This window comes from Nipponia nippon, unplaced genomic scaffold (assembly GCF_047370975.1).
Source record: "Nipponia nippon isolate SJK-2023a ecotype South Korea unplaced genomic scaffold, ASM4737097v1 scaffold_3, whole genome shotgun sequence".
Lineage (NCBI taxonomy): Eukaryota > Metazoa > Chordata > Aves > Pelecaniformes > Threskiornithidae > Nipponia > Nipponia nippon.
In genome coordinates this window covers 98,934,922-98,961,336 of record NW_028262347.1, presented here as the reverse complement: position 1 = coordinate 98,961,336, position 26,415 = coordinate 98,934,922, and the positions used below count along the sequence as shown (strand labels likewise).

General features: G+C 45.0%; 2 protein-coding genes across 3 annotated transcripts; one reads left to right on the top strand and one right to left on the bottom strand.

The window, feature by feature from the left end:
* Positions 1–1,182: 1,182 nt before the first annotated feature.
* Positions 1,183–8,395, bottom strand: TMEM254 (transmembrane protein 254). The gene is made up of 4 exons (XM_087767314.1): positions 8,155–8,395; positions 6,386–6,489; positions 5,100–5,159; positions 1,183–2,771 (listed from the first exon to the last, which is right to left on the bottom strand). Exons 1-4 carry the CDS (start codon positions 8,260–8,262, stop codon positions 2,651–2,653), a joined length of 393 nt encoding a protein of 130 aa, XP_087623440.1. The 5' UTR covers positions 8,263–8,395; the 3' UTR covers positions 1,183–2,650.
* Positions 8,396–21,479: 13,084 nt separating this feature from the next.
* On the top strand, positions 21,480–24,271 carry LOC104015441 (uncharacterized). 2 transcript variants are annotated; one of them, XM_087767313.1, is made up of 3 exons: positions 21,480–21,529; positions 21,650–21,834; positions 21,926–24,271. In XM_087767313.1, the coding sequence occupies exons 1-3, from the start codon at positions 21,490–21,492 to the stop codon at positions 22,877–22,879; spliced, it is 1,179 nt and encodes a 392-aa protein (XP_087623439.1). In that variant the 5' UTR covers positions 21,480–21,489; the 3' UTR covers positions 22,880–24,271. The 2 variants fall into 2 exon arrangements, with proteins under 2 accessions (XP_087623439.1, XP_087623438.1); XM_087767312.1 differs by having other exon boundaries at positions 21,490–21,834.
* The last annotated feature ends 2,144 nt before the right edge of the window (positions 24,272–26,415 follow it).

The window sequence follows — 26,415 nt, the reverse complement described above, 5'->3', positions numbered from 1 at the left end:
CCATGGATGTATGTCTTTATGGGCTTAGTGAGTTGTTGACCTGGATTCATGCTTCTGCAGGCTTTTTTTAACTAATAATTTTGTAAAGTATTATGGTACGTTTACCTTGCTGCGATGCTCGGGACACTATAAACAGATATGCAGAAATGGGATCTCAATATTATTTTGAATCTTGTCATTCTACTAGTTTCTTTCTTTTCCTCAAGGCTGTTTTAACTTAAAAGCTAGTCAGCATTGCTTATCACATGCTTCTCGGATTTTGAGCTGGGGATCTCATGGGCTTCAAAAACATTAGAAAACAGGCATTCGTGCTGCTTACAGCTCTGCGACAGAGGTTGAGAGTAAATATATATATATATATTTTTTTTTTTTAAACAAGTGGAAAAACTGAACTGCTGCCAAGCAAGGGCAAGGAAAATGTTTGAAGGTAGATGAATACAACATAGTGGCATTTCTAAGAAGTTTGATAAGCCATGTCCAGCAACCTCCAAACATAGAGCTGCTGAGATCTGTCAAACTAAAAGAACCAACCAACCAAACAAAACCAAACCAACCAAACAAAAAAACCAGAAAGGCTTTAGCATTGCCTCTCTGAAAAGAAGCCCTTCTAATTGAGCCCAACAGCAAGCTGTTAACTTCTCAAAGCTGTGAGTTATCTGTAGCCATTCCACAGCCCTCACAGAAGGGCTGTGAAAGCTGTGACAGTGGGCATTGCAAGTGCTTGGTGGGCAGACTGGTGGTGGGAGGGGAAGCTAGTGTAGTAGTTCTGACCTTATTTAGAGCTCCACTAATGGAAAGTGAATAGTGGCAAACAGGAACAGACAAAAATGCCTATTAAGAAGAAAAAAAAGTCTTTTACCACCTTTCCTAAGTCTTTAAGTAGCCTTGGTGTTATTGTTACACCTTTTCCTCTCTACAGGAGCGTTATCATGAAAATGTTTAACCAAAGTTAAACTATGCACATTTTAGTGACATGGAGATAATTTTTTTTTTTTAGTGACAAGTCGCATCAATACCTTGCCCTGTTAGAAATACTAGATTTCTGTAGGACTTTGGAAAGCATACAGCCAGCTGATCCTGTATGTTCCAAGTGTGAATACTGATATTGTTGTAAAGATGATGCCTATATATTTTGTATAGACATTATTTCCGGGATAAATTAAAAAGAAAAACAACTTCTTCACTTTTTTTTTAAATCTTTATTCCAGGGTCACAGACTAAGAGAAATGGTTACACAGTAAAACATAGTTCAGGCTCTTGACATTCCTGTTGGATTTCTAGCCACTAAACATGAGTTTCTACTTCTCTACAAAATGTTAATGTTATCAGTTCACCATTTAAAAAACCAAACCACTGTTTCAAACCCCTCAGTTCTCCATGCTTTTAGTACCCACTGAAAAGCAAAAACTTTATATACCTGTGCTTGAATAAGACTTCTCCATCAGAAGTGTTACAGCCTGTAGCTACTGCACAAGGCCTAAGTTTATTTGTTACTGCCTCATGGAGCTCTTTGTGAGAGGGAGAACAACCTTTTCTTGTCCTTTCTTCCAGAACGGTAGCACTGCAGGTGGCATGGTAAAACTTCTGCCCACACCATAGCTACTATTTTATATAGTTATTACTTTTAGAAGTGCTAAAACAAGACAGGCTCAATTCTTGTTCAAATATTCAGAAGTAAAAGACAATATGATAAAAGGCTCACTACACATACAGAAAGTACTCTGAGGGGTGCTTTAAGATGGTCTCTCAACCACGGATTTCAGGACATCAGCATTTGGGAAACAGTGGTGTAGGTTTACTCACTACATCCAATTTCATTCACAAATACAAAATTTTCAGCTAGGTTTTGGAATGCTAATAGATTTTTTCCTTTTTTCTTGGATAATAAATTACTTTTTGAAAACGCTGCCCTCAAAGCTACAAGATTACTACTTTATGCTATACTAACTCAAAGATTAAAATCTTCACTCAACAGATGAGGTCATGCTGCATGAAATTTAAGGCACATGTATTAAGTCAAGTTCAAGTGCTTTATGTATCCAAGCTCATCACTGCACCTCAACCTGAACTGAGACTTGGTCTTTTTAATGTGCCTGCAGCAATACAGTGGTCTGTCCTTTGTGGAAGAAAATAAGTTGACAAAACAAAGTACAAAGACCAGGCAACAGCAACAAAAAGCCAGTAAAATGCCCTGTAGAGAAAATACAGGTAAACTTAAATTCCACCATTCAACAGGTGCAAGTTGCCTTGTGGCTGTAAATAACTCTCCCTTTTATAGGAGAAAATTCCTCCATGTAAAAAGGTAATTTATCAACCACTAGCACCAGCCGTCAGGGACTTTTCAATGATGATCAGAGTATACAATCTATGTGAAAAACTGCAGAGGAGCAACTTCTGGCTTCTTGCATAATAAATGGGATTAAACTTCAGCAGTGCCAAGACTGAAGGGCTGAATTTCTACTGGACTACCCCAAGGCCCTGTGAATTATAATTGTCTTGTTTAGTAAGAGGAGAGTTACTTGGGTAGAAGGGCACTGTGTCACGTAGCAGGAATGTAATTTAGCTAATTACAGCACCTAGACACGTAAGTGAGGATATTTTCTGAAAAATGAGGATGAAGAATGTGAGAAGTAACTTCTTTCACGGTCTTCTAGTAGTGCTTCTTGGCTGCAGGTTTGTAAGACACCAGAAGACCAAAGGAAGCATACCCAAATAAAAGTGTCTGAATGAACCAATGAAACTGAATTGCCGGGTCAGTGATTCCTTTAGATCTGTAACATTAACAAAAGCATAAAACGTGTCAAAAAAACTTACGGTTTTGCAGACTATACTGTGATACTTACAAACTATGGTTAGATATTTCTACCCATCCTTGATACATCAAACTTGATTGGAACATTTGAATGTAGCATCACTAATTTCAATCTACTGAGGCTTATTTCCTGTACTAAGTACACATATCAGTTCTTGTGATTTTAGTGGATTTTAAGTTATCTATGGAACAAAGGTTCTCTCAGAGATTTCATGCATGCAATTTATATATTCTTGAAGAAATTGTAATCTCAGTCTATGCTATTTGAAATGACTTATCCTAGAAGTTTATGTACAAAGAACCAAGAAATTAGAATAGCTTAACACTAATCTTAATACACAAGTCATATATATGACTTGTTGACTACAATCACTGAAGGTAGACTGTATGCTAGCAGGGCAAAGAGGCCTGACAATTACTGTGCGATGCAAGATGGAGAATTGAGAAGCACTGAATCTGTGGATAGAAAAATACAGGTACAGGGGGCTGAAAACACCTGACTTGATTTATGAAGCAGAGACTTTCCTGCGTCAGTTAGTTTTAACTTAGCGTATGTGAATTTTTCTGTATATTACAGAAAATGTCACTTTTGCCTCCACTTCATTGCTGTTCAGAAATACTACTGAATTTTCAGAGAAAAGAACAAGTATAAACATGATAGCAAAACCAACAGATTTCACATTTCCAGTAAACAATTATGTCAAGCATAACTGTGCTTCAACTCATTAGTTTACAAGGGAGCTCCCTCTACTGACCTTTGCTAGAACAGTTAAGCTGTTAATTGTTCCATAGCCTCTACATGTACAAAATGATTGTGTAGCAAGTGTTAACACAACGTTTCTTAATGTTCATTCCTAAATTGTCTCACCAGCTGTGAAAACCTTTTTTTAATAATCCCAGCTGCAGTGTTTCCAAATGAGTGCAGAAACTGGAAAACTAGGGCTTAAGAAATTTACCTGCTTATACAAAGCAAGCTTACTTGAATAGACCATATGCAGAAATACAGGCCAACAGTCAATGACAGTACTACTATTGATTAATAAATTTGTATCTGCTTCCTCCCTAGTTCTTCCTCATGCCTCCTTTGTGACATTCATAAGTAGACATCACTTTTACATCAGTAAAAAGTGTATGGCGTTTGATGCTCATAGTAAAGTACAACTGTTTAGTAATCTACAGAAGTATGTCTGAAGAGATGATGATGGGCAGGCAGTCTATGGTCTCTCTTTCTTATGGGCTTTAACACTACTCTGTGAAACTTCACTACTCAACAATACACTCATTTGGTACATTCGCTGGTAATCCAGTTCCCTCGTACTTAAAAATCACCTTAAGCCTATATACCTATCTGCAGAATCAGAGTTAAAGTTTTAACTTTAAAGCTCCATAATTTAAAACTGGAGCCTGGTAAAAAAATTACTACTAACTTCCATTCTGAAGGCAGAAAATGTTCATCCATATTCTGTTATCTCGAGAACCATCTTAAATAGCTTTCCATGGAACAAAATCCCTTTGCTTCCAGGAGATGTTACCTGAGAAGCCTGTGACAGACAGCTGTGAACTGAACTAAATGAAGTAGAAAACCATCATTTTTACAGTGGCAAGCAGACTGTCCATCTACTCTGTAGAGTATGAAAACCAATATGTACATTTTTCTGAATTACTATAAACAAAATTCAAATGAACAGAAGGATGACGCGTTTGGACTGCATACCTTTCCAAATAATTTGTTATCCTAACAGAAGACTTAGTTGACGTTACTTTTATAGTCTGATTAGTCAAAGTATTTAATCACACAAACCTGCAGATACAAGTAGATCTTAAATAGTCCCAAATAGAAGGGTCCAACTGTATTCTCACAGTATAGATGCAATCATTTAAGCAGGTAATTAGCAGTCTCAAAATTCTGATGAGGTAAAATCTGATGAAGTTATAACACCTGAAGTTATTTCTACACTATCTATTGTTCCCTCCGCTTCCTAAAGCGCAATGTTACCCAGTGAACAGCGAGTTCAGAGGCAGACAGACAAGCTCTGGCAAACCTTGTTGCTGCCAGTTCTGCAAGCTGTCATCCCTTGCTTTTGCCACCTTGTATAACAATAACCACTACCAGAATTTGCAGTAACCTCTTGTGGAGGATAGCAAACTATTACTGCAGCAAGAATTTTATCAGTATCCTCTGAACTAATATTGCTGCTGAGAACCAAATCGGTCTGTAGCTTACGTCTCTTGTATCAGAAATCCTTTTCAGAGCATCTACTTGGGGTGAGGGGAGGGAATAACTTACTGGCATAACTTAACACCGTAGAAGGCTTCTACTATGTGAATCAACCAGGATACCCAGAACCTAATAAAAAGAAAACATGATTTTTTTTGTTGAAAATTAGGGAGAATACTGTTATATCCAAGATGCATTATGCAGAGAATGTAAAACTGGAAGCACAGAAGTGACATCTCACTTCAACCTAGAAAGTGAGGTGTGTTTCTTATCTTAGAACAAAACCCCATGCATAGTCTTAAGAGAAACTGAAGTCCACTGAGGAACTGTAACTCATGCAATATGCCTGGACCTGCCATTTCAAGTATCCACTGCATGTTTCCAAAACTTCCAGCACTTAAGCCAAAAAGCTGGATGCTTAGTAAAAGCAGTACAAGTTAATCTTAGTGCAGCATGCAAAATCCATCCTTTTACTTACACTGTATTTTTAGTGGTCCTAATAAGTTACTGAAGTTTTTACAGACTTAGTTCTATGAAAACAACCATGTGTATAGATTCAGAATATATAATATGACTTCATTAATCAAACTTGGTCTACAAATTTTCATATAGAAACTTTACTTTTTTTAAAAAAAGAAGTTACACAGGATATTCGGTTAGGATCAACTCAATACCTTGCTAAAGCAAAAGATGCTCTAAGCAAAGATGAAGGCTGATCTTCTACGTGATGCATGGTAAAATAAACAAGGAAGTCTTGCTGCCTTCCTGCCTTTACAGGACGTCAGGAAGTGGGAGACCCGGTTACTTTTGTTAATTAAAATTAAAATTAATTAAAATAGCAAAAAATAAGTTTTGTAACCCAGCAAAACTTAGCACTACGCAGTTTCTTCAGCAGGTTCTCACGTGGACAGGATCAGGATAAGTTAGTAGCAGGGCAGAAAATGTTCTTTAATTGAAGCTGGAAAAAAGTGACTCCTAAAGAAAGAATTAGACTACTTGAGTAACAATTTGACAAGAGAGCCACTTTTAGGAGGTGTCAGAAATATAAGTCTCCATACAGACTAATAACTGTCTCCGAAAGTAGTATCTTAAATTTTTTTCCTTTCTCACTATAACTACACAGATGCCAAATTCCAAGCTGAATTTTTAAGCTTTCCTACTGGTCTTAGCCTGTCTAGTCTTCTACATACTTATTACCTCACACCCTTAATTGTAATGAGCTTGAAAGAAGAGCTCTTTAAATGTAATTAACAATTGGGTTACAGGAAAGCTTGTTAACACAGACCAAGCAGAAGAATCAGAGAGAGGCAACAGGAGAGATGCAAAATAATTATACGGTCAAATATAAAACTTACCCATAGCATACCCATTGGTGGTAGTTTTCCACTAAATAATTAAGGAAGCTACCAAATATTCCCAAGTGACTATAAGGTATAGTTGAAGGCCAAAGCGTTATCCACTTAAATAAAAAAAAAAAAAATTAGTTCGCTTACTTCAAGGTAGAATTACTATCAATTTAACCTTCAAATTAGCTTTCTTTTTGCTCCCCCCAGTCCCCGTGTCTGTTGAACATGGTTTAGGCCTCATCTATTCATAGTGCTTCAACTCTTTCATTCCATTAACCTTGCCCAAGACCCACATTCTGCAACAACAAGACCACTAGCCTTCTAAAGCACACTTAATTAAGAAGATTCAAACCTATGAAATTTCTTTTCCTTGATATGCAAGGTGCCAAGTTTAAGGTTGCCATCTGCGTACCAAGAGTGCATCTGCATGTTAAGTGGCATTTAAGTTGTAAGCTCATTACCCATTATACATGGTAGCAGCAAAAAATACATTGTCTCTGTCCTGAAGAAGTTAATCTGATGGCGCTGGCCTGAAGAATTCAAACAACGACTAGACTGAGAAGGAGGAGTAACTGTTTATCTATAACTAGGGGATCAGTCTTTTTTCTTTTGTCCCTTAAAAAGAAAATGTCAGATTTGCTTCTATTTTGAACAGGGCACAGAAGATAATTGAGCACGAAGCCCAAGACCAAAGATGCACGCAGTGTTCAGGCATCTTTCCTGTCATCGAGTTGTCCGCAGCGCTTATCACTGTCTACCTTTATTTTAACAAGCTGTGGGGGAGAAGCAGGGAGTCGGTGAGCTGCGCACATTAGAGTCCACCCGGGATGCAAGGTAAACACTAAGCTAGGCTGAAGTCCACACCGGCTTATTTTTTCTCTGGTATCAATGCTGCAGTTTCTAAGAATATGTAAATTTGGCTATGCCAAGGATGTGGCAAGATGATGGATTTAAACAGGGGATCTGCTTAAAGCTCATTCTGTTTCTTGAAACGGTCCAAAAGCTGTTTTGTGAGCTGTTTGGCCTGCCTTGACCATCATTTTTTCAGTGGTGGTTCTGATGCATAGAAAATCCATGCAAACAGGAGAAAAACTACAACATGTGGAAGTCGACGGATGACCTTCATAAACTTGTCAGATTTATCAAAACTGTCATTAATCTCCCCACTCCAGCAATCTGCCCTACCTCAGCTGAAGTCCATTTTTAGAAATTAAGACAACACGGTGACTGAACTAGTCTGTTTTCCAACAACGCTACCAGTTAATACAGTCTAACTAAAGCCATCACTTGTCAATGCACCTTATTTACGGGCATAACTGACAGCTGTCCTAGAGCGAGTTTTATCGCGGTTTCAATTTTGTGAATGCTGAAGACGCTTCCACAGGCTACCCGCCATGCGAACTCGCACAAGCTGCTGTAACCACAGCCAGAGGTGCTGTACGCCTTCCGTCCCACAGCCTTGCTTCCCTTTGGAATCCCATTCAAGTATGCTATTTGTTTCCTCCGAACTTCCTTGGTGGATGTCTCCGGCTCCCTCGCCAGCTGACCTGGCCAAACCAGCACCTTTAGCTTCCTTTTTCTCCCGGCTTCTTTCGGAAAGCGGCCTTTCCGCGGGCGCCGGGGCTGTCCGGAGGCCTGCTCCACAAACCCGGCAGCTTCCGAGCCGCCTGCGAGCCCCCGACCCGGCCCCTGAGACTCCGTCGCTGCAGCCCCGAGGGTGACGGGGAGCCGCTGCGGGCCCGCACGGCCCCGCCCCGCGCCCACCCGCCGCTCCTTACGCCGAGGCAGATCATGCCGAAGGTGATGGCTATCATCCAGATGAGCCGGGAGCGCTGGAAGTGGCAGCTGCCATCGCGGAGCCGCTCCGCGTCCGTCCCCGCCGCCATCCCGCCGCGGCCGCCGCTCTGCGGGCCGCGCCCCGCCCCTGCGCCTAAGGCTGCTCGCGGGGGGGCGGGGCCAGGGCGGGGGCAGTGGCCCCGCCCACACCTGGGCGCGCGGGCTGGCCCCGTGCGGCCGCGCTTGGTCAGTAACTGGGGCGCGCGTGCCGTAACCGTGGGCGGCTGGCGGCGTCACCCGCCGTGAGCGGGAGGCGGCGGGCTGGGGCGGCGGGGCGCCCTGGGCACGGCTGCCATTAGCGGGGGCAGCGGCGCCCCGTCACTTCCTTCCGGTGGGGCGTGCCCGCGGCCGCCGCTCCCCGCCGCGGAATGCGGCCGGTGCCGCCGGCCCTCCGAGGGTCGCGCCGGGCAGGAGGGCGGCCGCCGGCCTGCCCCTGCAGCGGGAGCGGGAGGGCTGCGGCTTGCGGAGGGCGGTTATGAAACTCGAGACGAAATCCGAAACTTCTCAGCTCAACTCTCGACAAGCTACCCGCAGCAGCCTGTTCTGGGGGTGGAGAAAAAGCAGGACATGTAGGAAACCAGCGCGTTGCCGCGAATGTGCGGCGCGCCCCCCGCGCTCGGGGCACCGGGCCCTCCCCGGCCCCCCTCCGGCCGGGCCCTCGGGGCGCTGCCGTGGCTCCGCGCTCCTCCCCCGGCCGCCCCTCGCGTCCCAGCTGCGCGGGGGGAACGGCGCCCGTAGTCAGACCGGCACTGCGCCCTCGCGGCAGAAAGGGCCAACAGCCGCGAAGGGGGGACGCGGCGGTGGAAAGGCGCACTGCCGCCGGGCCCCAGCCAGCTCCCGGCGCTGCCTCGGGTACAAACGTGCACGGTATCGCTGGCACAGCCCGCCTGCAGGCTGCACGCTGGCGGTAGTTCTCGCTGCCGGGCTAAAATAAACGGGTAGTGACACTTCTGTCACTGAGCAGTTCAGTCTTTGGGAGGACGGGGAATCCAAAGGGCTGGGAAGGCCTCCTGGAGGTCCAGAAGGTCTCAGCTGAGCTGGGGAAGCCCAAGCCTAGGCACATCATGCCCTTAGATGACCCTCAACCTAAGGCAAAAACTAAAAGAGGAGGTAGAAGGGTCTAAGTTAATTTCTCCTGTGTTTATGAGATTTAACTGGTTATAAAGCATGTTGAGATCCATGCTTTGTATTCAATAAATTATTTGAAACACTCCTGGTAAAAATTACATATAAATATGCATATATACAATGCTATATTATATATGTATATATATGAGACTCTCTTAGAATACTACATAATACCTTCCCTTTAGAAAACTACTGATTTAATGCGATTTAATGATCCAGCATTTTCTACTCTATGCCATTCTGGGACTTTGGACTCGGTGATGAGCTTGTCCAAAGAAGTCACTAGGGCCTTGGGAAAGGTGCCCACAGATAGAAATGTTGGGGGGGCGGGGGGGGGTGTCTCATGCTTTCCTTAGAGCTTTGCTACCTGTTTGCTTGACAGTGACTTTGACCTTTGGTAGAGGATAAAGAGTGAGAAATGTTGACTGTGCTGTTCTCTCTCCTTGCCTGAAGGCTAAATACAGCTGTTCTTTTAACTGTGTGTTAATGATGTGCCTGTAAAGCTGTTTTCTTCAACAACTAATGCAGCAAGGCCTGGCATTTTCCCAGCACGAGCCCTGTGTTGCAGAAAAGGGTCGCTATAGAGGAGCTGGACTTTGCATGTGTTCGCGTTAGTTCTGTTCTGTCCAGAGACTGTTGTTTCCCTGTCTCCGTATTGCATTCCCAGCTATTCCTGCCCAAAGCACTGTGCTTTTTTTGCTGAGGTGTTCTGTGGAGATTACAGGAGAGTTTGGTAAGAAATCCCTGCAGTGGTAAAACTGTTGCTGGGAGGCTGCCTATAAAAACCATGGAGGCAGGCTACATGGAATAGCACCTCCATGATACAGTTGCCTGGTTGCTTTGCTGATGCAGGGGAAAAGTGTGTGTGGCTCCACCTACAGCGTCTTGGTATCTGGCAGAAATTTCTAAAATTCGACATATTTTTTTGTAGCCCATGACTTAATTTCTTGCTCTTTGGAACATTCTACGCAAATTGTTCCTGCCTGCCTGCAAATCCATGTCGAAAGGTTGTGCTGAGATCCTGAGGAGGCCCGAGCTTTGCGGCAGAAGTGCCTAGGAGTGCCCCACACAAGGAGCAATGCCCACACCCCAAGAAGAACTTCTGGGGGCACAATTAAAGCGGTTTTATTAGAGCGTAAACAAAAAGGAACGGACTTTGCAAAAGGGTGGCTGTGCTGCTGCGTGGAGCTGACTGGAGAGGGCAGTCAAGTCCACGGGAAAGAAGCGGGCTGTAGCGGCAAGGGGTTGGGAGGAGAAGGGTGCTGCCGCCTCGGCCGCGGCGGGTGTGACCCGCAGCTGGGGCCCGGCAGCCAAACCTTCCCCTTCCTCCTGCCCCTTGCAGGGGGACACGCGTCTCTGTGGACATTTGCGTTGTGAGACTGGCTGTGGTGGCCAAAAGCGGCCAGGTGAGGTCAGAGACGATGTCATGTTATCCTTTCTGCCACGCTCCAGTGAAGACTGCCCACGCTGTGTCATCTTGGGCAGAGGAGGGGTAGCTGGCTTGCTCGTCTTTCTCTTTCACCAACAATAATTGATTTGCCTTTATATTAAGTGATATTCTTCCTGGCCTGGATAGACCATGATCACAAAACCAGCTAGCCCAGCATGGGGCCCAGCAGAAGGGGCCAGTCTTCACGTTATGACAGCAGCCCCCAGTCGCTGCCGGCCCTGTTGACAGAGGTAGCTCTACCAGCCCTGGGCATCTCCACAGCCTCGGACTTGAAAGTGAGATAGTTAATGAAGACAACTCCCTGCTCAGGCCTTTTCTAATCCAGGGCAGTGTCTTTGACCTGACTTTTTAAAAAAGGCTGTTTCTCTTAAGAGAGAGGAGTCTTTGGAGTATTTAAGAAGGTGAATATAGTTCCAGTTTTTAGAACTTAAAGCCAGAAGTCCCATAGCATCATCTAGTCTGGCCAGCACAAGCCATTAAATATTACCTTGTTTCTCTGAATTGAGGTCAGTAACTTGCACTTACTTAAAGCATATTTCTCAAGGGGCATTTTATCTTACTTTGAAGACGGCAAAAGACAGAGAATCCACAGCTTTCAATGATTAGTCTTTCTTGTGTTTCTTAGGTGTTGTTAGTATGTACCTAACAACTAATTTCAAGGCAGTCATTTTCCAGAGTCCAGCCAAAAAGCTTGCTCTATCATGTTTTGCAAAATGTTTGCATTTATGCCTTCATATTGTGGGCCAATAGGTTACTTGCCTTTGTGGCCACAACACTGGAAACGTTATTTGTCAGTGAATTGCATTTATTGACAAGTATAATCTAAATTAGAAACTACAAATCCCAAGCAGTTATGTGAATTATTGAAAAAAATGCAGAACCAATTTACTTTGCCAAGTTTATAGGAAATAAAACTATTTCTGCATGCTTTACTTCACCAACCGCAACTTCTGAGATTTCTAATTTTTTCCTTTCCTCTTTTCTTAATCAGTGCTACAAAGTGACTGAATGAAGACCTGGCACGCTGTTACGAGTTGGCAGCCCTCAATAGCATACTACACACCAAAATATCACCAAGGCTGAGTGCGGGCAGCCAGCTCGGGCAGCTCTGGCCATGCTTACTAGAAGGCAGATTTAGATTTATAGTTTGGAACATGTATCTCTGCCGTGACAGGATTAACACCGCTCCATGTTCTTTCTCAGGCCTTTCCTATGCAGATATTGGTAGCTAGCAATTGGCACAGCTGCCATCACGATGACAGGGCTCTGTAAGCATTTGAAGAAGATGAGCTAATCTAGCTTTACCCTGAAATTTCAGGCTGCACAGATTGCTAAATTGAGTCTATTTCTATCGTAGTCAAGGCCATGGAAAAGAGAGAGAAAGCATAATCTTAAAAACAAGCTGGAAAGAAAAAAAAGCCTGCTGCCTCATAATTGTGTACAAACTTTTTTTTTCTTTCACTTGCATTACTTGGTTTAGATTTCAAATTAGGCTGGCAATTAAAGCCACGAATACTTTTTAAGAATCTAAGACCGAAAGAGATGTTCGTTATGAGATCAACAGGTATGGTTACTAACCATACAGTAACATGAAAATGGGACGTATGATCCTCTTTGAGGATTTCAAAGACAACTCCATTAGTTTTTAAAAAAGTTTTTTCACCGAAGTTGTGTCTGTAGGGTCCTGAGGCCTCCGTAGCGACTGGGTATGTAAACTGAGATGGGTTCGTTCTGCTGGAAACAATGAAATGGACCTGTGCATTCTTCCTGCCTAATCTCCGAGGCATAGCTGGCTCATTTCACACGCTGTTTGTATCAGTATATCACTCTCTTAGATTTTCAAATACTAAAGTTTCTGTTGTACCTAGTAGTGAAGAAAACTTGTTCCCCCTTCGGTTCAGAAACATTTGCTATCTCTAACTTAGAGATATTGACTATCTCACTTTCATCGGGAAGTACAAAGGGTATTTGCCAGGTAGTCTGCCTCTTTTGTTTGGTGTTCTTGGTAGATGCCAGAGACTAGATAGAGACATGTTAGCTCTTCTGTGTCTTTTAAAATTCTTTAAAAAAAAAGAAAAAGGGGGCGGGGAGGATTAGTCTAATTCAGACCAACCTTTATGGCGTGAGTCATCCTACTGGAGTCAGTGATGTGGCTTGTGTAAACAGCGATTTTCTGTATAAGCAAGGATTAAGGGATTGGGCTCCTTTTAGGAAGTTACTTGGAAATGAACTGCAGCCAACTTTAAACTGGATTTGAAGCTGGTATAAAAGAGATGAGATGCATTCAGTGAAAGTTACCTAAAGAGATGGAATTATCAATAAAACATTTTTTAATCAGTGTTAAATGACACAATGCTGTAATGAAACTGCCGCAAGCAATGTCTGATTCCTAATGTAACTAGTCAATATGTGACTATTCCTCTGTCATTTTTAATTTTTAATGGGGAGTTAAAAATTATTTCACTTTAATCTTTTAGTTCTAAGACTAGAGAAGCTAAGGAAAAGTATGCTTTTTAAAAGTATTTCATGTTGCAGTTTGACAAGCATTACAGTTTTGAGGTTAATGGTCAAGATTTTCAGCAGATTGCCACACTTAGAAAAAAATTTAAGGAGTAATGAGACATGCATGAGAAGAAACAATGGGGTATAGTAACTGCTTGTTGTTGTAATGAATATTCTTTGTGACTTGGAAGTAAATAAACCTTTGCACATATCTCTGCTGTATCCTTCTCACAGGTAAATCGATTCCTTGGATGTTTGATAAAACTAATTCCCTTTATCACATTTTTAGCACAATTGGGAGCATAATTCAAGTCTTCAAAATTGTCAGCTATAAAGATCCCAGCCAAATACTTTATTCTTTGCAAAGATTAAGAACTAAGTAATACCTATAAGCAATAAGGTATGAATTTCTTGCTGATTTTACTACAAATTCAGTTTGTGCATTTTAGACATGAATTTATGTCAGTTCTATATGCTCATGCTAACACTATCACTGTGGGGTTTTTTTTTCTGTTATTAAAAAGGAACAGAAAGGTGAAACAGACTTTTTTATCATGATGCGCTTCAGCCAACATTACATTAATAAGTCCTTCTAGCCAGCCAAAGCTCACCAGTTTGAAGTCCAGGTTGCACAGAGACCTTCAGTTTTGATCACAGTTGTGCATTTTACAGTTCCGTATTTGTTTTTACTGGTGTCTGCTGGAAGTCAGTAACTTTAGTCCTACTAAAATACTTTGTGAACATCTCTGATGGTTTTCTTTTATTGTGTGAGGTAGCTTTAAGAAAATTAAAAAGTAACAAGTAACATGCATTTGAAATCTCAGTTTATAAAGGTTGGATTTATGCTACAAATATTTGGTGGAATTTTTTAAATTGGATATATGCTACAGGTATTTGACAGGATTTTTTCAAACGTATGTAGGGAAAAAAAAAATTATGTCATTTGGGGAGGCTGTTTAGTAATACTGAATGTACCTTGCAAGGATAAATTACATGTAACCAGACAGCCTTGTTCATATTGGTCATGTTGGAAAAGCCTGAGTAGTTTAGACTATTCAAAACTGTGTTACGTACAGATAAGGGTCCATGCCTCTGCATACCAGCATCCTACAGCATTATAGATTGAGTGGTTAAAACAGGCCAAAGGAGTAAGTGTCCAGCAAACCATCAGCATTTTGATGCCTTGTTCTGTCCCTTAACCACTTGATGACAGTGCATGTGTATTTTAATACATAGTATTTGGCATCTGTTATCACTTCTTGTTTCTCTCTGAAGGAATTCCTAACTCTTTTATTTCTGCTTCCTATTTTGAAAGACACCACCTTAGGTTGCCAAGTTCTTCACATGCATGGTAGTAAACACAGGAGTGCAGTGTTGGGAAAAAGGAATGGTTTCCAATTAGTTCACTGTTCTCAAGGGTCTATTGGGACCCGCTAATGCATCTTTATCGTGTTTCTCAGTTAACGAACAAGTCATGTCAATTGACAGTTTTCTAGCTCTGAGTATTTTATTTTTTTTCCTACATGTCTGGAATAGGAATATTGTGATGGAAAAGCTAACTGCAGTACAAAAAAGCCACGGCAGATCTAGCAAAGAAATGGGGTCCCTAGCAGATGGGTGAGATGGGTGGGAAGCACATTTCAGTACAACCACATGGGTGGGGATGTTATTTGGGAGATGAGAAGGAATAGGGGAGGTTAGAGCGATAGTTCTTTGAACAGGGAGGAGAAGACTCCAGACAACTTGTCTCCAGTCCCAGCAGACTAGCCTTAAGGCCAAATTCACTCATCTTTAGGCGACTAGTTATCGTAATCAAGTTCGCAGACTATGATGTTGCGATTTGTAGTATTTCTATAGTATCACATGGGTGTGTTTGTATTCTGCCAGCACCAGAAAAAGATATAGTCCTTGTCCTAAAACATCTGCAGTTCAGAGGTCTGATCCTCTCAGGTGCTAAGAGTCCACAAGTGTTTCTGGAGCTGATCAGTCCTAGGGCATCTGCCAGTTACACAAACAGCATGGGTGAGGACGATGACAGTCTGCCTCTTACAAAGGAAAGGAGACAGGGAAGGAAGACGGCAGGGGACATGAGGGAAAGGATTACCATAAAGTAACGCAGACTGTGAACCTGACCGTAGTGGGCATGAAGTACTGCTGCATTTAAATGAAATGGTATTTTTCTCAGGGGTGCTGGAGCAAGCGAGGGCTTTCCAGACTGAACTGCACTCAGTAATCCTCTGGGGGCCCAGGCTGGATTTCAGGAGGATATTTTCTACACAATTTTTTGATGTTTCTTAAGGCAGGATTTTAGTGAGCGCAGGTTTGCTACCACATGGGTTCCTGTGCAGCTTTTCTATTCAGTGTTCAAAGGGGTACAAGAATACTGATCATCTATGCATTAGGCTTATTACAAGTGGAAATCCTACTCCAGCCCATTCCTGCACTAGTGCGGACTCTGCTGATTTACGCTGTGGTCATCCTAACTCTTTACAGGCTCAAGCTCAGCCTGTCCAAACTCACTGTGATCTGTGTCTCATCTGATCACTGATCACTGTGCTATGTGTCTCTGTGAGGTGGATCTGTCCCACAGAAGAGAGATTTCCCTCCACCAGAGCAGGAGACGTTGTATCGTGTGAGAGTGGGAGCACTAATCACTACCTTCCCAGCAAGTCCATGCTATCCTACGTCCATCTCCCAAGACTTTTATTCTATTGCCCACAAGACAAATGAATGGTGTTGGGCACAACCGGGCTACCATTTAGTAAAAGACACAAAGTTTGCAAATGTTTTGGCTTCAGTTTTACCTAGGGTCTTATTTCCTTTAAAAGCTAAGGTGGTCTTCTCTTTGAAAGGGATGATGATTTCTTTCAAGATTGTCACAGGACTCAAAAACTCACCAGTAGGCAACATAGTGACAGTACAAGTAAGGAACCATTCTCAGGTTCAGACAATAGATGACCATTACAACTCAGAAATGAGATCCTGGGGTTTGACAGATAGTTCTTTGGGGGGGGGGGGGGGGGAGGGGGAGCAAAACAAACATTAGGACTTATTAGGAAAGCAATGGAGAAAAAATCATTATCATCATAATAATACTTAAAACACCATGATTCATCTACATCTTAAATCCTCAGAGTCAGTCGAGTCTTCTTATCTCAGGAAGAATACAGTAGAACTGGAAAAAGTTCTGAAAAGGGCAACATGAACGATCAAAGGCACGGAGCAGTTACTGTAGGGTGGGTAATTGTGGATCAGCTACCATAAGTAAGATGGGATTTTTTTCAGTCTGGAAAAGAGGTGGCTGAAGGGGGAAAGTGATGGGGTTTGATGAAAAAATGGAAAGCTTTGGAAGCTAAAGTTTTAGACAGGTTCAAAAAACAACTGGATAAATTCACAAAGTAGAAGCATATTGTGTTTTCTGTATACTTAGAAACTCTCATCCACCTCTGGAAGTCTCTGGGCTGAAAATAACAGAGGTCATCATCATCATTGCTAGGTAAAAGTGCCAGTACGTTGCTGACTGAGCTGGTTATAGATACCTACCTTCCCTAGACAGGTATCCATTTTTGGCCATTGCTGAAGAGTTAAATAGCAGACTAGACAGACATTTGGTCTTAGCAAGTATGGCCCCTTTTGTACGGTTGCCCCAAATTTCAGATACTTACAATCAGTGCCATGAATTATTTTAAGGGTTAAATATAAGAGAAACTTAAGTGTGAGATTATTCAAAAGTTATGTGAAACTGGTCTAATGCCTTTTTCACCTTGAAACCTATTGTTTTAATGGGAACTGAGTCAGAGCAAGACTTAATGGTTTGTTTTGTTTTCAGCAATATTGCTTTCTTCCACCTTCAAGTGTTAGAAACAACATTTATTTCAGGTAGGAAAAAAGGCTAGAGCAATGGTTTGGCATAATAAAGGTGTTTACTGTAAGGGAAAGCTCAGTGGTGCTGGTGACAGAGCTCTCCCAAGAGCCAGTTCTGGACTGCAGAATGAATGCTCTTAGAAAGCAAGGATTATCATAAGTTTTGCCCTCTTTTTGCTCCAGGTGCAAAATGTGTCTCCATCGTACTTGCTCTGACACATGGTGGAAGCATGCATGTCTGGCCACTGAATTATTTTCAAAACAAGACAAGCTTCTGTAAATGCTTCTTTCCTGAGGAGCAGGTGAGAGCACAACCATCACTTGGCTGCTCATGTTCTTTGGAGGGTTCCTGGGTGCATCTGGCTATGACAGTACTGCCCATAGGGAGAAATCTTTGTGGAAGAGAATCCATGTTGTTTTGCTGAATTCCACAGTTTTCCATTTGAATATGAAATCTCCTTGCAATTCTCCAGGGTTGCTTTGTAGCATTTTTATTTCAGTGATGTAAGAGCTGCCTTTTACTGCCAAGCCCATAATTAAAGCAGTGTTGACTGGTAAGTAATGGGCTGCAAAAGGTGTACCAAAAGATAATTAAAGATGCACTCCAGATAAGCAGGGCATGAGCATCCTTTTTATGAGGTGTTAATGTCTGAAGACCAACTAGTGAAATTGATCTTGCCTCCTTCAGGATGAAAGTTCTGCTTAAACATCAATAGCATTGTGCTGCCTTAGAAAATGTTTGATGTAGGGATTTCGAGAGGGCTGTGCTTGTCCTAAGACTCCCCAGGCAGGCGCCTGGTGACGTAGCCCAGGCTGCACTGGGTGATTTGGCATCCCACTCACGCTAGCATGATTTTGGGGTCGCCTTTGCATCTGTTAACGCCAGGGCTGCTCTGGAGGGAGAGAGGACAGGAGCTCCTAATGCCCTGGTCTGGACCAGGATAGATGCAAACCTTTTTTGAGAGCTATTTTAAGGAGCACTGTGGCTAGTCCTTGTCTAACAACTGTGTTGTCTCTCCTAAATGTCCTTTACATACATATCCTTCATTTTTGTTGTATTTTCAGCATATTCCACATGTGATTTGGATTCCTCTGTAGATGCACTTATATGATGACTCTGGCATAAAGGAACAGTGGCAGGGGACACAGTGGGTTTTGACATTTGGACCCTACTGAAATCTATAGCAAAATTCCATGGATTTTGGTGGGAGCCTGAAGACAATCTATGAACTGAACAGATGCTGTTTTTGTTAAGCATGCTGCTGCTTTGGGTATTCCTGCCTCTTTCCCCACACTCTTTCCATTCCCCTATTTGTGAAATGAATCAAAAATACAGGTGGTGGTGGAGAATACTATTTTCCTGATACAGTTTAGAGAAGAGATGGGGGAGCTCACAAACACTTGTTTTGATTATGACTGACATGCAACAGCATGATGATGCCGAGGGAACATGGTCAGCAAGGGCTGGTCAGTGTCGTTGCCTGGATTAGGGTATGGTCAAACTGTAGCTGTAGCAGAAAGTAGCTGTTATGTTAGGCAAAGTCCATACGTCTCGGCAGAAGAGGGGGAAGAGGAGGGGGAGGCAAAGATTGCCATCTTCTTTCCTGGAATCTCACTTAAAAACAAAACTCGCAATCTAAGTCTCTATCAATTAGCATTGCAAAGAAAATCTCTGAAAATGAAGGGTGTAAAGAGGCTGCCTGGCAGAATGCCTGAAACAATAACTCCGGGAAGTGTGAACTGCTCTCTCCATAGCCAGAGGATGTTAACAAAAGCCTGGTCTATTTGACCTAGCTAGTAATGATGGACAGTCACTATTAGCAAGTAGTGCAAGTCAGTGCAAGCCTTTGCTGACTCCTCCTTATCTCTTCTGCACTGGCTGTGGCTATAAGGTTTATATGTGTGTGTTGGAGGGGGTGGTTTCCCTCTCCTTTTGAGATCAGTATTGCAGGCTGCCTCCAGGGTCAGCTTTGTGTTGTAGTTATTCCTATGAGATGATGTTTTCTGCCATGAAAATTGGAAATGCAGAAAGAAAAATGACAGCATTTGTTCTAGCCTTCCCCGTGGCCAGACTGAATGAGTAAGCTCTCTTTGTACCCTACAAACATCCTTGATATCCTTGATCCAGTTTATTATGCACCCCATGGACAGTTGTCCTGGAATTGCAGAGAGATGGAAAAGGTCAGATGCAATTCCACACTTTCTTGTGCCAGTTTAAATCAGGGTTCCCCAACTCTCTTTTACCCTCTGCTCCTGTGCATCCCCATCCCATGCTGGTGCTTGAACTAAGCTCTCCAAAACCTAACCTGGCCAAAAAAAAGTGACCAGTTTTTGGAAGGCGTAGCTCTGTGAGTTGGCTCATTTTCTAGTCAAGTGTGCACTGGAGGTGGCATGTGCAGGGCTGCGTGTGAATCCATATGGGGGCCTAAAGGCTGGTGGAATTGCACCCTGCATGCTTAGAGCAAGGAGTAGCTGAAGCTGGATTTGCTGTAGAGAAGATTGTCAATAAAACTATGCCACCAAGCTTTATATGTCTGCTTACTGTGTCTGAGCCTTCACCCACCCCTCCCTACATATATATCAGAGTATTTTAAAAAAGTGAATAAAACAGAAGGACTAGCAGCACGCCTTGACTGTACCTGGACTGCTGAACCACTTGCCACCTGGCTGCTGCTGCTTTTTTTTCCCTTTTCCCCCATGCAAATTCTTGCTTAAATGCAAATGTATTGTTTACATGTCAAGGAAAAACTCTGAACCATCCTGAAGCTCTGGGGGAGAAAAGAAATATTGTGGGATGTATCTGTGCTACGACAGTCCAGGCTTATGGGAATGATACAGTAGAAGAAAGGGGAGGAGTACTGAGAAAATGCTTCAAGCTGTCGTTTCCAGATGTTTTGGACTACATGCTGCAGTCATCCCTCAGAAATTCTCACTGCCTTCATATACACTTCTGCTTGAGAACATTATTTAGGTAAAGTGGTTTCTGAGGGCATTTACCTTGCCTTACGGACAGAGCTGCTAAAGGAACCCAGTCTCTGGAGTACTGGACTCACAGGGGCTGACTGTCGCCCCTGTCTGGGAGGGCATTCACTTTCGTTGTGAACCACTGTGGTGGTGTGTGTGATGTTGAAACCCTCGCCCAGCTCAACCCAAAAGTGTCTGCTTGAATGGCAGACACACTGGTCCCTGCAGAATACAAACAGCATGTAACAGCTTGCCGCCTTTGTCCCTGTACCCTTTAGCTTCAGAACAAGCTGGAGTGGGTCCCAAGACTGAAAAATTAATGGGGACATGTTGAGATGACAAACACATGAAGTAATGATGCCGTTGTTCTTGAACACCTTCAGCGTTAGCCATTAATGGCCTCATTTGACAAATTATTACATTAACTAATTGATTTGCTGCTGTTCTAATCCTGTTCTAACATCCAGTCCTTTTCGGCATTGCAATTGTTGCTCCCTGTAAGTCCTTATGTCACTCTTGGCTCTCTTAAATAATATTTCTGGCCTCTCTTTTCGATTAATGTGTTGGTCATGATTTCACCTTGGGCTGGAAGCACAGGCCTTGCTTGTTCTGTACATGACTTGGATGAGTAGAGCTGTCTGGAGGAAAAAAACAGCAGCCCTAGGAAAGGAAAAGGTTGGGCTGAGCTCTTCGGCACACGCTCGGGAGGGAGACTGCTCCTTCTCCCCCAGGTGACCGCAGAGCGTGCTGCGGAGGCTTCGTCCTTCGCTGTGAAGGGTGGGTTTTGATGCAATGTCTAGTAAAGCCACCAGCGTTTCATTTACTGCAGTTGAGTCAAGGAGAAATGTCCCATGGATGGGAATAGGAGCAGGGTAACTAAACGGGGAAGCCAAGGACTTGTCACCCGGGCGCAGTAAGAGCTGGGATGGTTTCCCTTCGGGAGAAGGGCAACGTGGAGGCCTCCCCACACCCAGGGGAGCCCCGGGTTTCCACCAGAGCCCCACGCTCGTGGTGCAGAGAGAAGGGGATCCTTCCCAGAGGGCCAAACCAAAGGCAAAAGATAAGTTCATTAAATTATCCACTCTCCATTTGAATTAAAGAAAGGCGGATGGGTTTGTGGCGGCAGCGGGGGCTTCGCTGGGAGACGCTTTGGCTCCTTCGCTGGGGCGAGCCCTCATTGTGTGTATTTTGGTGATGGGATGACAATGGAGGTGTGGGAGACAGCTCTGAGTCACCCTCGGAGGCCCGGCGGCCCCGGCCCATTGGCGGGGCCGGGCCGGGCGGGTGGGGGTCGCCGAGGGCCGGGGCGGAGGGCTCATAAGGCAGGGAGCGGCCTGTGCCGCCCCACCGCCCGCAGACCTCGGCCCGCATGGAGCTCTCCAGCCTGCCCGCCAGCCCCGGCCCCACCGGTAAGCCTCCCCGGGGTGCGGCCGGGGCAGGGCGGGCGGGTGGCGGTGGCAGCGGGGCAGGGCTCGGCTCGGCTCGGCTCGGCGCGGTGCCCCCTGACCGCCGCTCCCCTCTCCCCGCAGGCGAGGCCCGGGCGCGCCCCGCCGTCCCCAGCGCGGGGCGGGAGGGCGGCCGGCGGAAGCGCACCACCTTCAGCAAGGCCCAGCTGGAGCTGCTGGTCCGCGCCTTCGAGAAGGACCCCTACCCCGGCATCGCCCTGCGGGAGCAGCTCTCCGGCCTCACCGACATCCCCGAGTCCAGGATCCAGGTGAGCGGGGCGGGAGGGGCGGTGGGGCGGCTTCCCCCGGCCGGGCCGCGGCGCGGCGGGGGCGGGCGCTGAGTCTCTGCTGGCCCCGCAGGTGTGGTTTCAGAACAGGAGAGCCCGGCAGCTGAACCACAAGAAGAGCGAAGCCGCCGCCTACCCCAAGCCGGCCTGCGGCAAGCAAAAGCCGAGCCGCTGTGGGGGCGGCTGCCAGGAGAGGTCCCGGACGGCGCAGGGTCTTTGGCCGGACCGGAGCCTCCTCCATCCGCCGCCCGGCCTGCCAGGAGGAAACCAGAGTTTCTCGGGTCAGCCGTCGCCCTGCTCGGGGCAGCCGTACTCGAGGCTCGATGCTCATTTCAGGAGCCTGGATAACGCTTTTGGAGCCCTGGGTCAGACCCCAGCTCACTTCGGTTTGGACTGTGTGGGAAAAGGGGTCCCGCTGGGTGCGGGGAGCGTGGGCAGTCCCCCCCAGCTCTCGCTCCCTGTGCAGCAGGCGCAGGAGTATCCATACCTGAAGAAATCTTTTCCCGAAAGCTACTACTCAGATGCAGATGTTTTCCAGTCTTGTATAGAAGATCACCAGTACCTGGCAGCTAAAGAGAACATGTATAGGAGGCCTGTCTTAAACTACTTGAATGCTAACCAGGGCCTGGGCGATGAGAACTACTTGTATATCAAGTCCAACACTTCTGCCTTTGGGAAGGGCTCCACTTTCAGTTATGGTGAAGGGGAATCGAAGCCCGAGCTTGAGCAGATGAGGCACAGCCCACCTCTGGTTATGGCTAGTCACACTAGTCCTCCTTTGGTACTTCCAAAACATGACGGGGGGTATCAAGGGACGCTTGCTGCTCCGGCCCCATCATATGGGCAGCAGCTGCTGGAGACAGTAAGTGACTGTGACCCTCACTGGCTGGGCGTGAGAAATGAAATTTTGGGAACTGGGTTAGATTCGCTATTTGAGAATGAGCAAAATGGGGAGCAAAGTGGGCCAAAAAGTTATCTTTTTGCTTTCGGTGGCCAGAGTTCAACCTGTCATTTGGGTCACACATGAAACTGAGAGTGGGTCTGCTTGCCCAGTGAAAAAATGAATGTGGTTTTTTTGTTCGATTGGCGGCGTTGTCCAAAGTGGCTAGAGGTTTTGCAGGTCTCAGTGTGGAGTGCTTGCTCTGAGTTCTGTGCGCTGTCTGGAAGGGGAAGGAAGGTGAGCGAAGTTAGCAAGGGCTACAGGGGAATACCCTGCTGCACGTGTGCTGCCTCCCCGCCCCGTCCTACGGAAACTGTCACCAAGCCGCCTGCAGTGTTCCTGCACGCGTTTGGTTGTCGGCAGCCTCACGTTAACTTGCACGTACGGACGGATCCTCTTCACAAATACGTCAGTACTGAAGGTTTACTCTTTCTGTGCTCAGACTGTGCTGGGTTAATTCTGCCAGGAGGCTTGGGACTATGGCATTGGGTTTGTGGCCTTACCGCACTGAGTTTTGTTTCTGTTCTGGTCAGAATTCACCTACTTTAACTTAAGATATTTGTAGAAAAGAGACTTATTTATAGCTTTTAGTGGAGAAAGCGTTAACACGAGAGGGAAAAGCAGCCTTGGTGGTGGCAGGGGACGGCTCACTGGGTGTGTTTGCGTTTTAGGTGTGCTCCTGATAAAGAACACTGCTGGTCTTTTCCTAGATACTTAATGTATAGCGTTTTCACTTAAAAATGACCACATGTGTAGCCTTTTAAAAGGCAATATTTTTGTGACTTCCTTTTGTATCATTTTTTCAAATTGTCTTTTTTTTCAAATTCTAGTTTTCTATTTGCCAAATGAAGGGGTTTTTTACCTGGGTGATAATGAACTTGTAGAACTGCACTCACAGAAAAACAAATTAATTGTGTTTCATCTTTGCATTCGCACATTGAGCCTATTTTTAGACTTCTCAGGATCCATGGCTGTCTGGAAGACCACTGTGATCATGGAAGTATTCTTCATGTGTATCTCTGGAGAGCTGCCGTGGTTGTGTATTAAAGCAATGTTGGGCCTAGGATGCTGAAAACTATACATGCAAATCCTTTTTTGTGTTTAAAATGTGGCTCTGGAATATTTTAAGTATGCCTAGATTTTAATACGTATATTATTAATTTAATTACTTTGTTTATAGAACAAAAGAAACATAAAACTTAAACACAGACCGTTATTTTATTAATAAAGTTGGTGTCTCTGTGAAGAAGCTGTCTATTGAGATGTGTACACAAGAAGTCCAGAAAATTAGTCCTGACTTTTGTCCGTAATTTTTAGCCATGGCTGTGAAGAAGTAATTTAATTTTTCTGCCTTGACCTGAAGGATTGGAACACACTCATGTATTACGGAAGAACCATAGCTTCAGATAATAGCTGCAAGGCACTTTGAACACAGAAAGTTGTATCTGAGAGCTAAGTACAAGGTGATGATATTATTTATGATTGTATATATGACTCCTTTATTAAAGTTTTTTTAAAACTGTGCATTAAGACTTATTTCTTTATTTACATATACTCTTTCCCTCATAAGACCTAGTTAATGAGAAGTGAGACTTGTCCTAGGCACAGACAGAACAAGAATAATAATTTTACCCATGAAAAAGACAAGTAACTGGTGTTCAAAAGCATGTAGCAAAACAGCCTAGCTTCATAAAGAACGAACGAGTTAAAGAGGAAGAGGAAAAAGGACAGCAGAGAGAATAGCATGCCCCACTAAACCAACAAGGCTGTGGGCTTTTGGTTCCTCCCTGGAGTCAGTGGCCACCTGGCACTGGGTCTTCCCATGGCACCCTGCCTGCTGGCCTCAATGCACGGTAACCAGCACCCTCTTACCTAACAGGGTCTCAGGTAAATAATTGGGGGGTCATTGCTACCGACTCTCTTAGAGTGAGCCTGGTCTCTGCAGCGCCTCCAGCTGTTTTCCCCTCTCCCTCCGTAGACAGCCTATTTGGTCAAAGCTGCACCAAGGCAGCTGTGTTCGGCATTTGGCACTGAGCTGTCACTTCTGGCTGCTCTAATAATACCAGGCATTACAAGCCCTTCATCTGGTCTAGAGAACACGCTTCCCTTATTAGCAAACCCACGTTTCCAACACTGAAGAACACTCTGAATCCTCATGAGCAAGTCTAAGAAGAAATAAATCACTCTCCCATCAGAGCTACCTACTGCTCAGGGTAGAGCTTTTCTGTAAGTTACTGGTTTTCTTTATTTTGTTACAAGTTGTTTGTAACAGACCTACCTAGCATGTATTTCACAAGTAAGAAAAATCTGTACAGAGCGTTCTCTTGTGATGTTTGTGTAAACTTTTACTCCTTGCTGTGAGGTGGAGAATGCCTGAACACAAACTACATGCTTATTCAACATGTAGAAGGTACTTTCACAGCGATGGTATTAGTAGCTTCTCCTGGACTTGCATGCCAAAAGCATCTCTGCTGTCATACGAGTAGGTGATGCTGAGGAAGAGGTGGGGCAGGAACCAAGCATGTTCAGTATTGGACTACTTCTACTGCTTGCAAAATGTTCTTGTTTATAGGAGAAAGGAGGATTTTGCATGCTGAATATTGAAAACTGTATTTTCTTCCACGTAACTTGTCAAAGAGAGATAGTGAGGACCCAAATTCACCAATGTGGTTTATAATAAGCCTAGGCCTGCCCCACCGCTCAGCGTCTTGATTTCCTCATTTTGTGGGAGCCTGCAAAGAGCATTCATAGGATCATAGAATTGTTCCTGTCTTCTCAGCCAGCTCCTCCAGCAGCAGGACCAGAGCGACAGCCCCGGCCCCTGCGGCTGCCACTCCTCGCTGGAAGCCGCCCGCCCGGGCGGGATCTGGCAGGATCTGGCCAGCATCGCAGAGACACCAGTTCATGACCTGGACACCTCTTTAGCAGCCCTGCTCCTTGGTGTTTCTTGACATAAGGCAAATTACCCCGGAGAAGAGGGCTCTCCATTTAATCAAGCCGGGCCTGTACCTATAAATAACTTCAGGAGGACTCGCCTTGAGGCGTAGGCACAGGCCGGAGATACACAACTACTCACTTCTCACCTCGCATACCTGGGCTCCTGCATGCCCAGTCATGTCCTTATGGGGTGGTGGGCTCGATATCTGAAAAAAGCCCCCACCTAAGTACCTTTCGTCCCCGTTCGTAGCACTGGAAAGCCCTTCGTAGATTTTTACCCTCTGACTTGTTTGCCCCCCATTGTCCTTGGTAAGGATTTATTTTTTTGAAAGAAATCTTTTCCACATTGGTCTCTGGGTCCGCGGCAGCCAGTGCGTAGGGGGACAGCCCCGAACGCGGCGCAGCAGCAGGCGGGAACCCCCGAGCGGCCGCCGACCCGCCGTCAGCCGTCGGGGGGCGCGGGGGCCGCACGCCTCCTCGGCCCCGGGTGCTGTGGGGAACGCACCGCCGGACACCCACCCCGAGCCTTCACAGCGCTGGCGGGGAAGGTAGTTATTCACAAACGGGTGGCGGCCCCCGGGGCCCGGCCCGCCGCGCCGCGCCGCGCCGCGCCCGGCCTCGCTGAGGGCGCAGAGAGGCCCGCGCCCCGTCGGGCTGCCGCCGTGTGTGCCGGCAATAGGGCTCCG

Coding starts and splice junctions, on each gene's coding strand:
- TMEM254 (XM_087767314.1), bottom strand. CDS start 8,262: ATGGCGGCGGGGACGGACGCGGAGCGGCTCCGCGATGGCAGCTGCCAC. Junction 5,160..6,385: donor CACCAATGGGTATGCTATGG/GTAAGTTTTATA, acceptor TCTTTTTATTAG/GTTCTGGGTATCCTGGTTGA. Junction 2,772..5,099: donor TACGGTGTTAAGTTATGCCA/GTAAGTTATTCC, acceptor TTAATGTTACAG/ATCTAAAGGAATCACTGACC.
- LOC104015441 (XM_087767312.1), top strand. CDS start 21,490: ATGGAGCTCTCCAGCCTGCCCGCCAGCCCCGGCCCCACCGGTAAGCCT. Junction 21,835..21,925: donor TCCCCGAGTCCAGGATCCAG/GTGAGCGGGGCG, acceptor CTGGCCCCGCAG/GTGTGGTTTCAGAACAGGAG.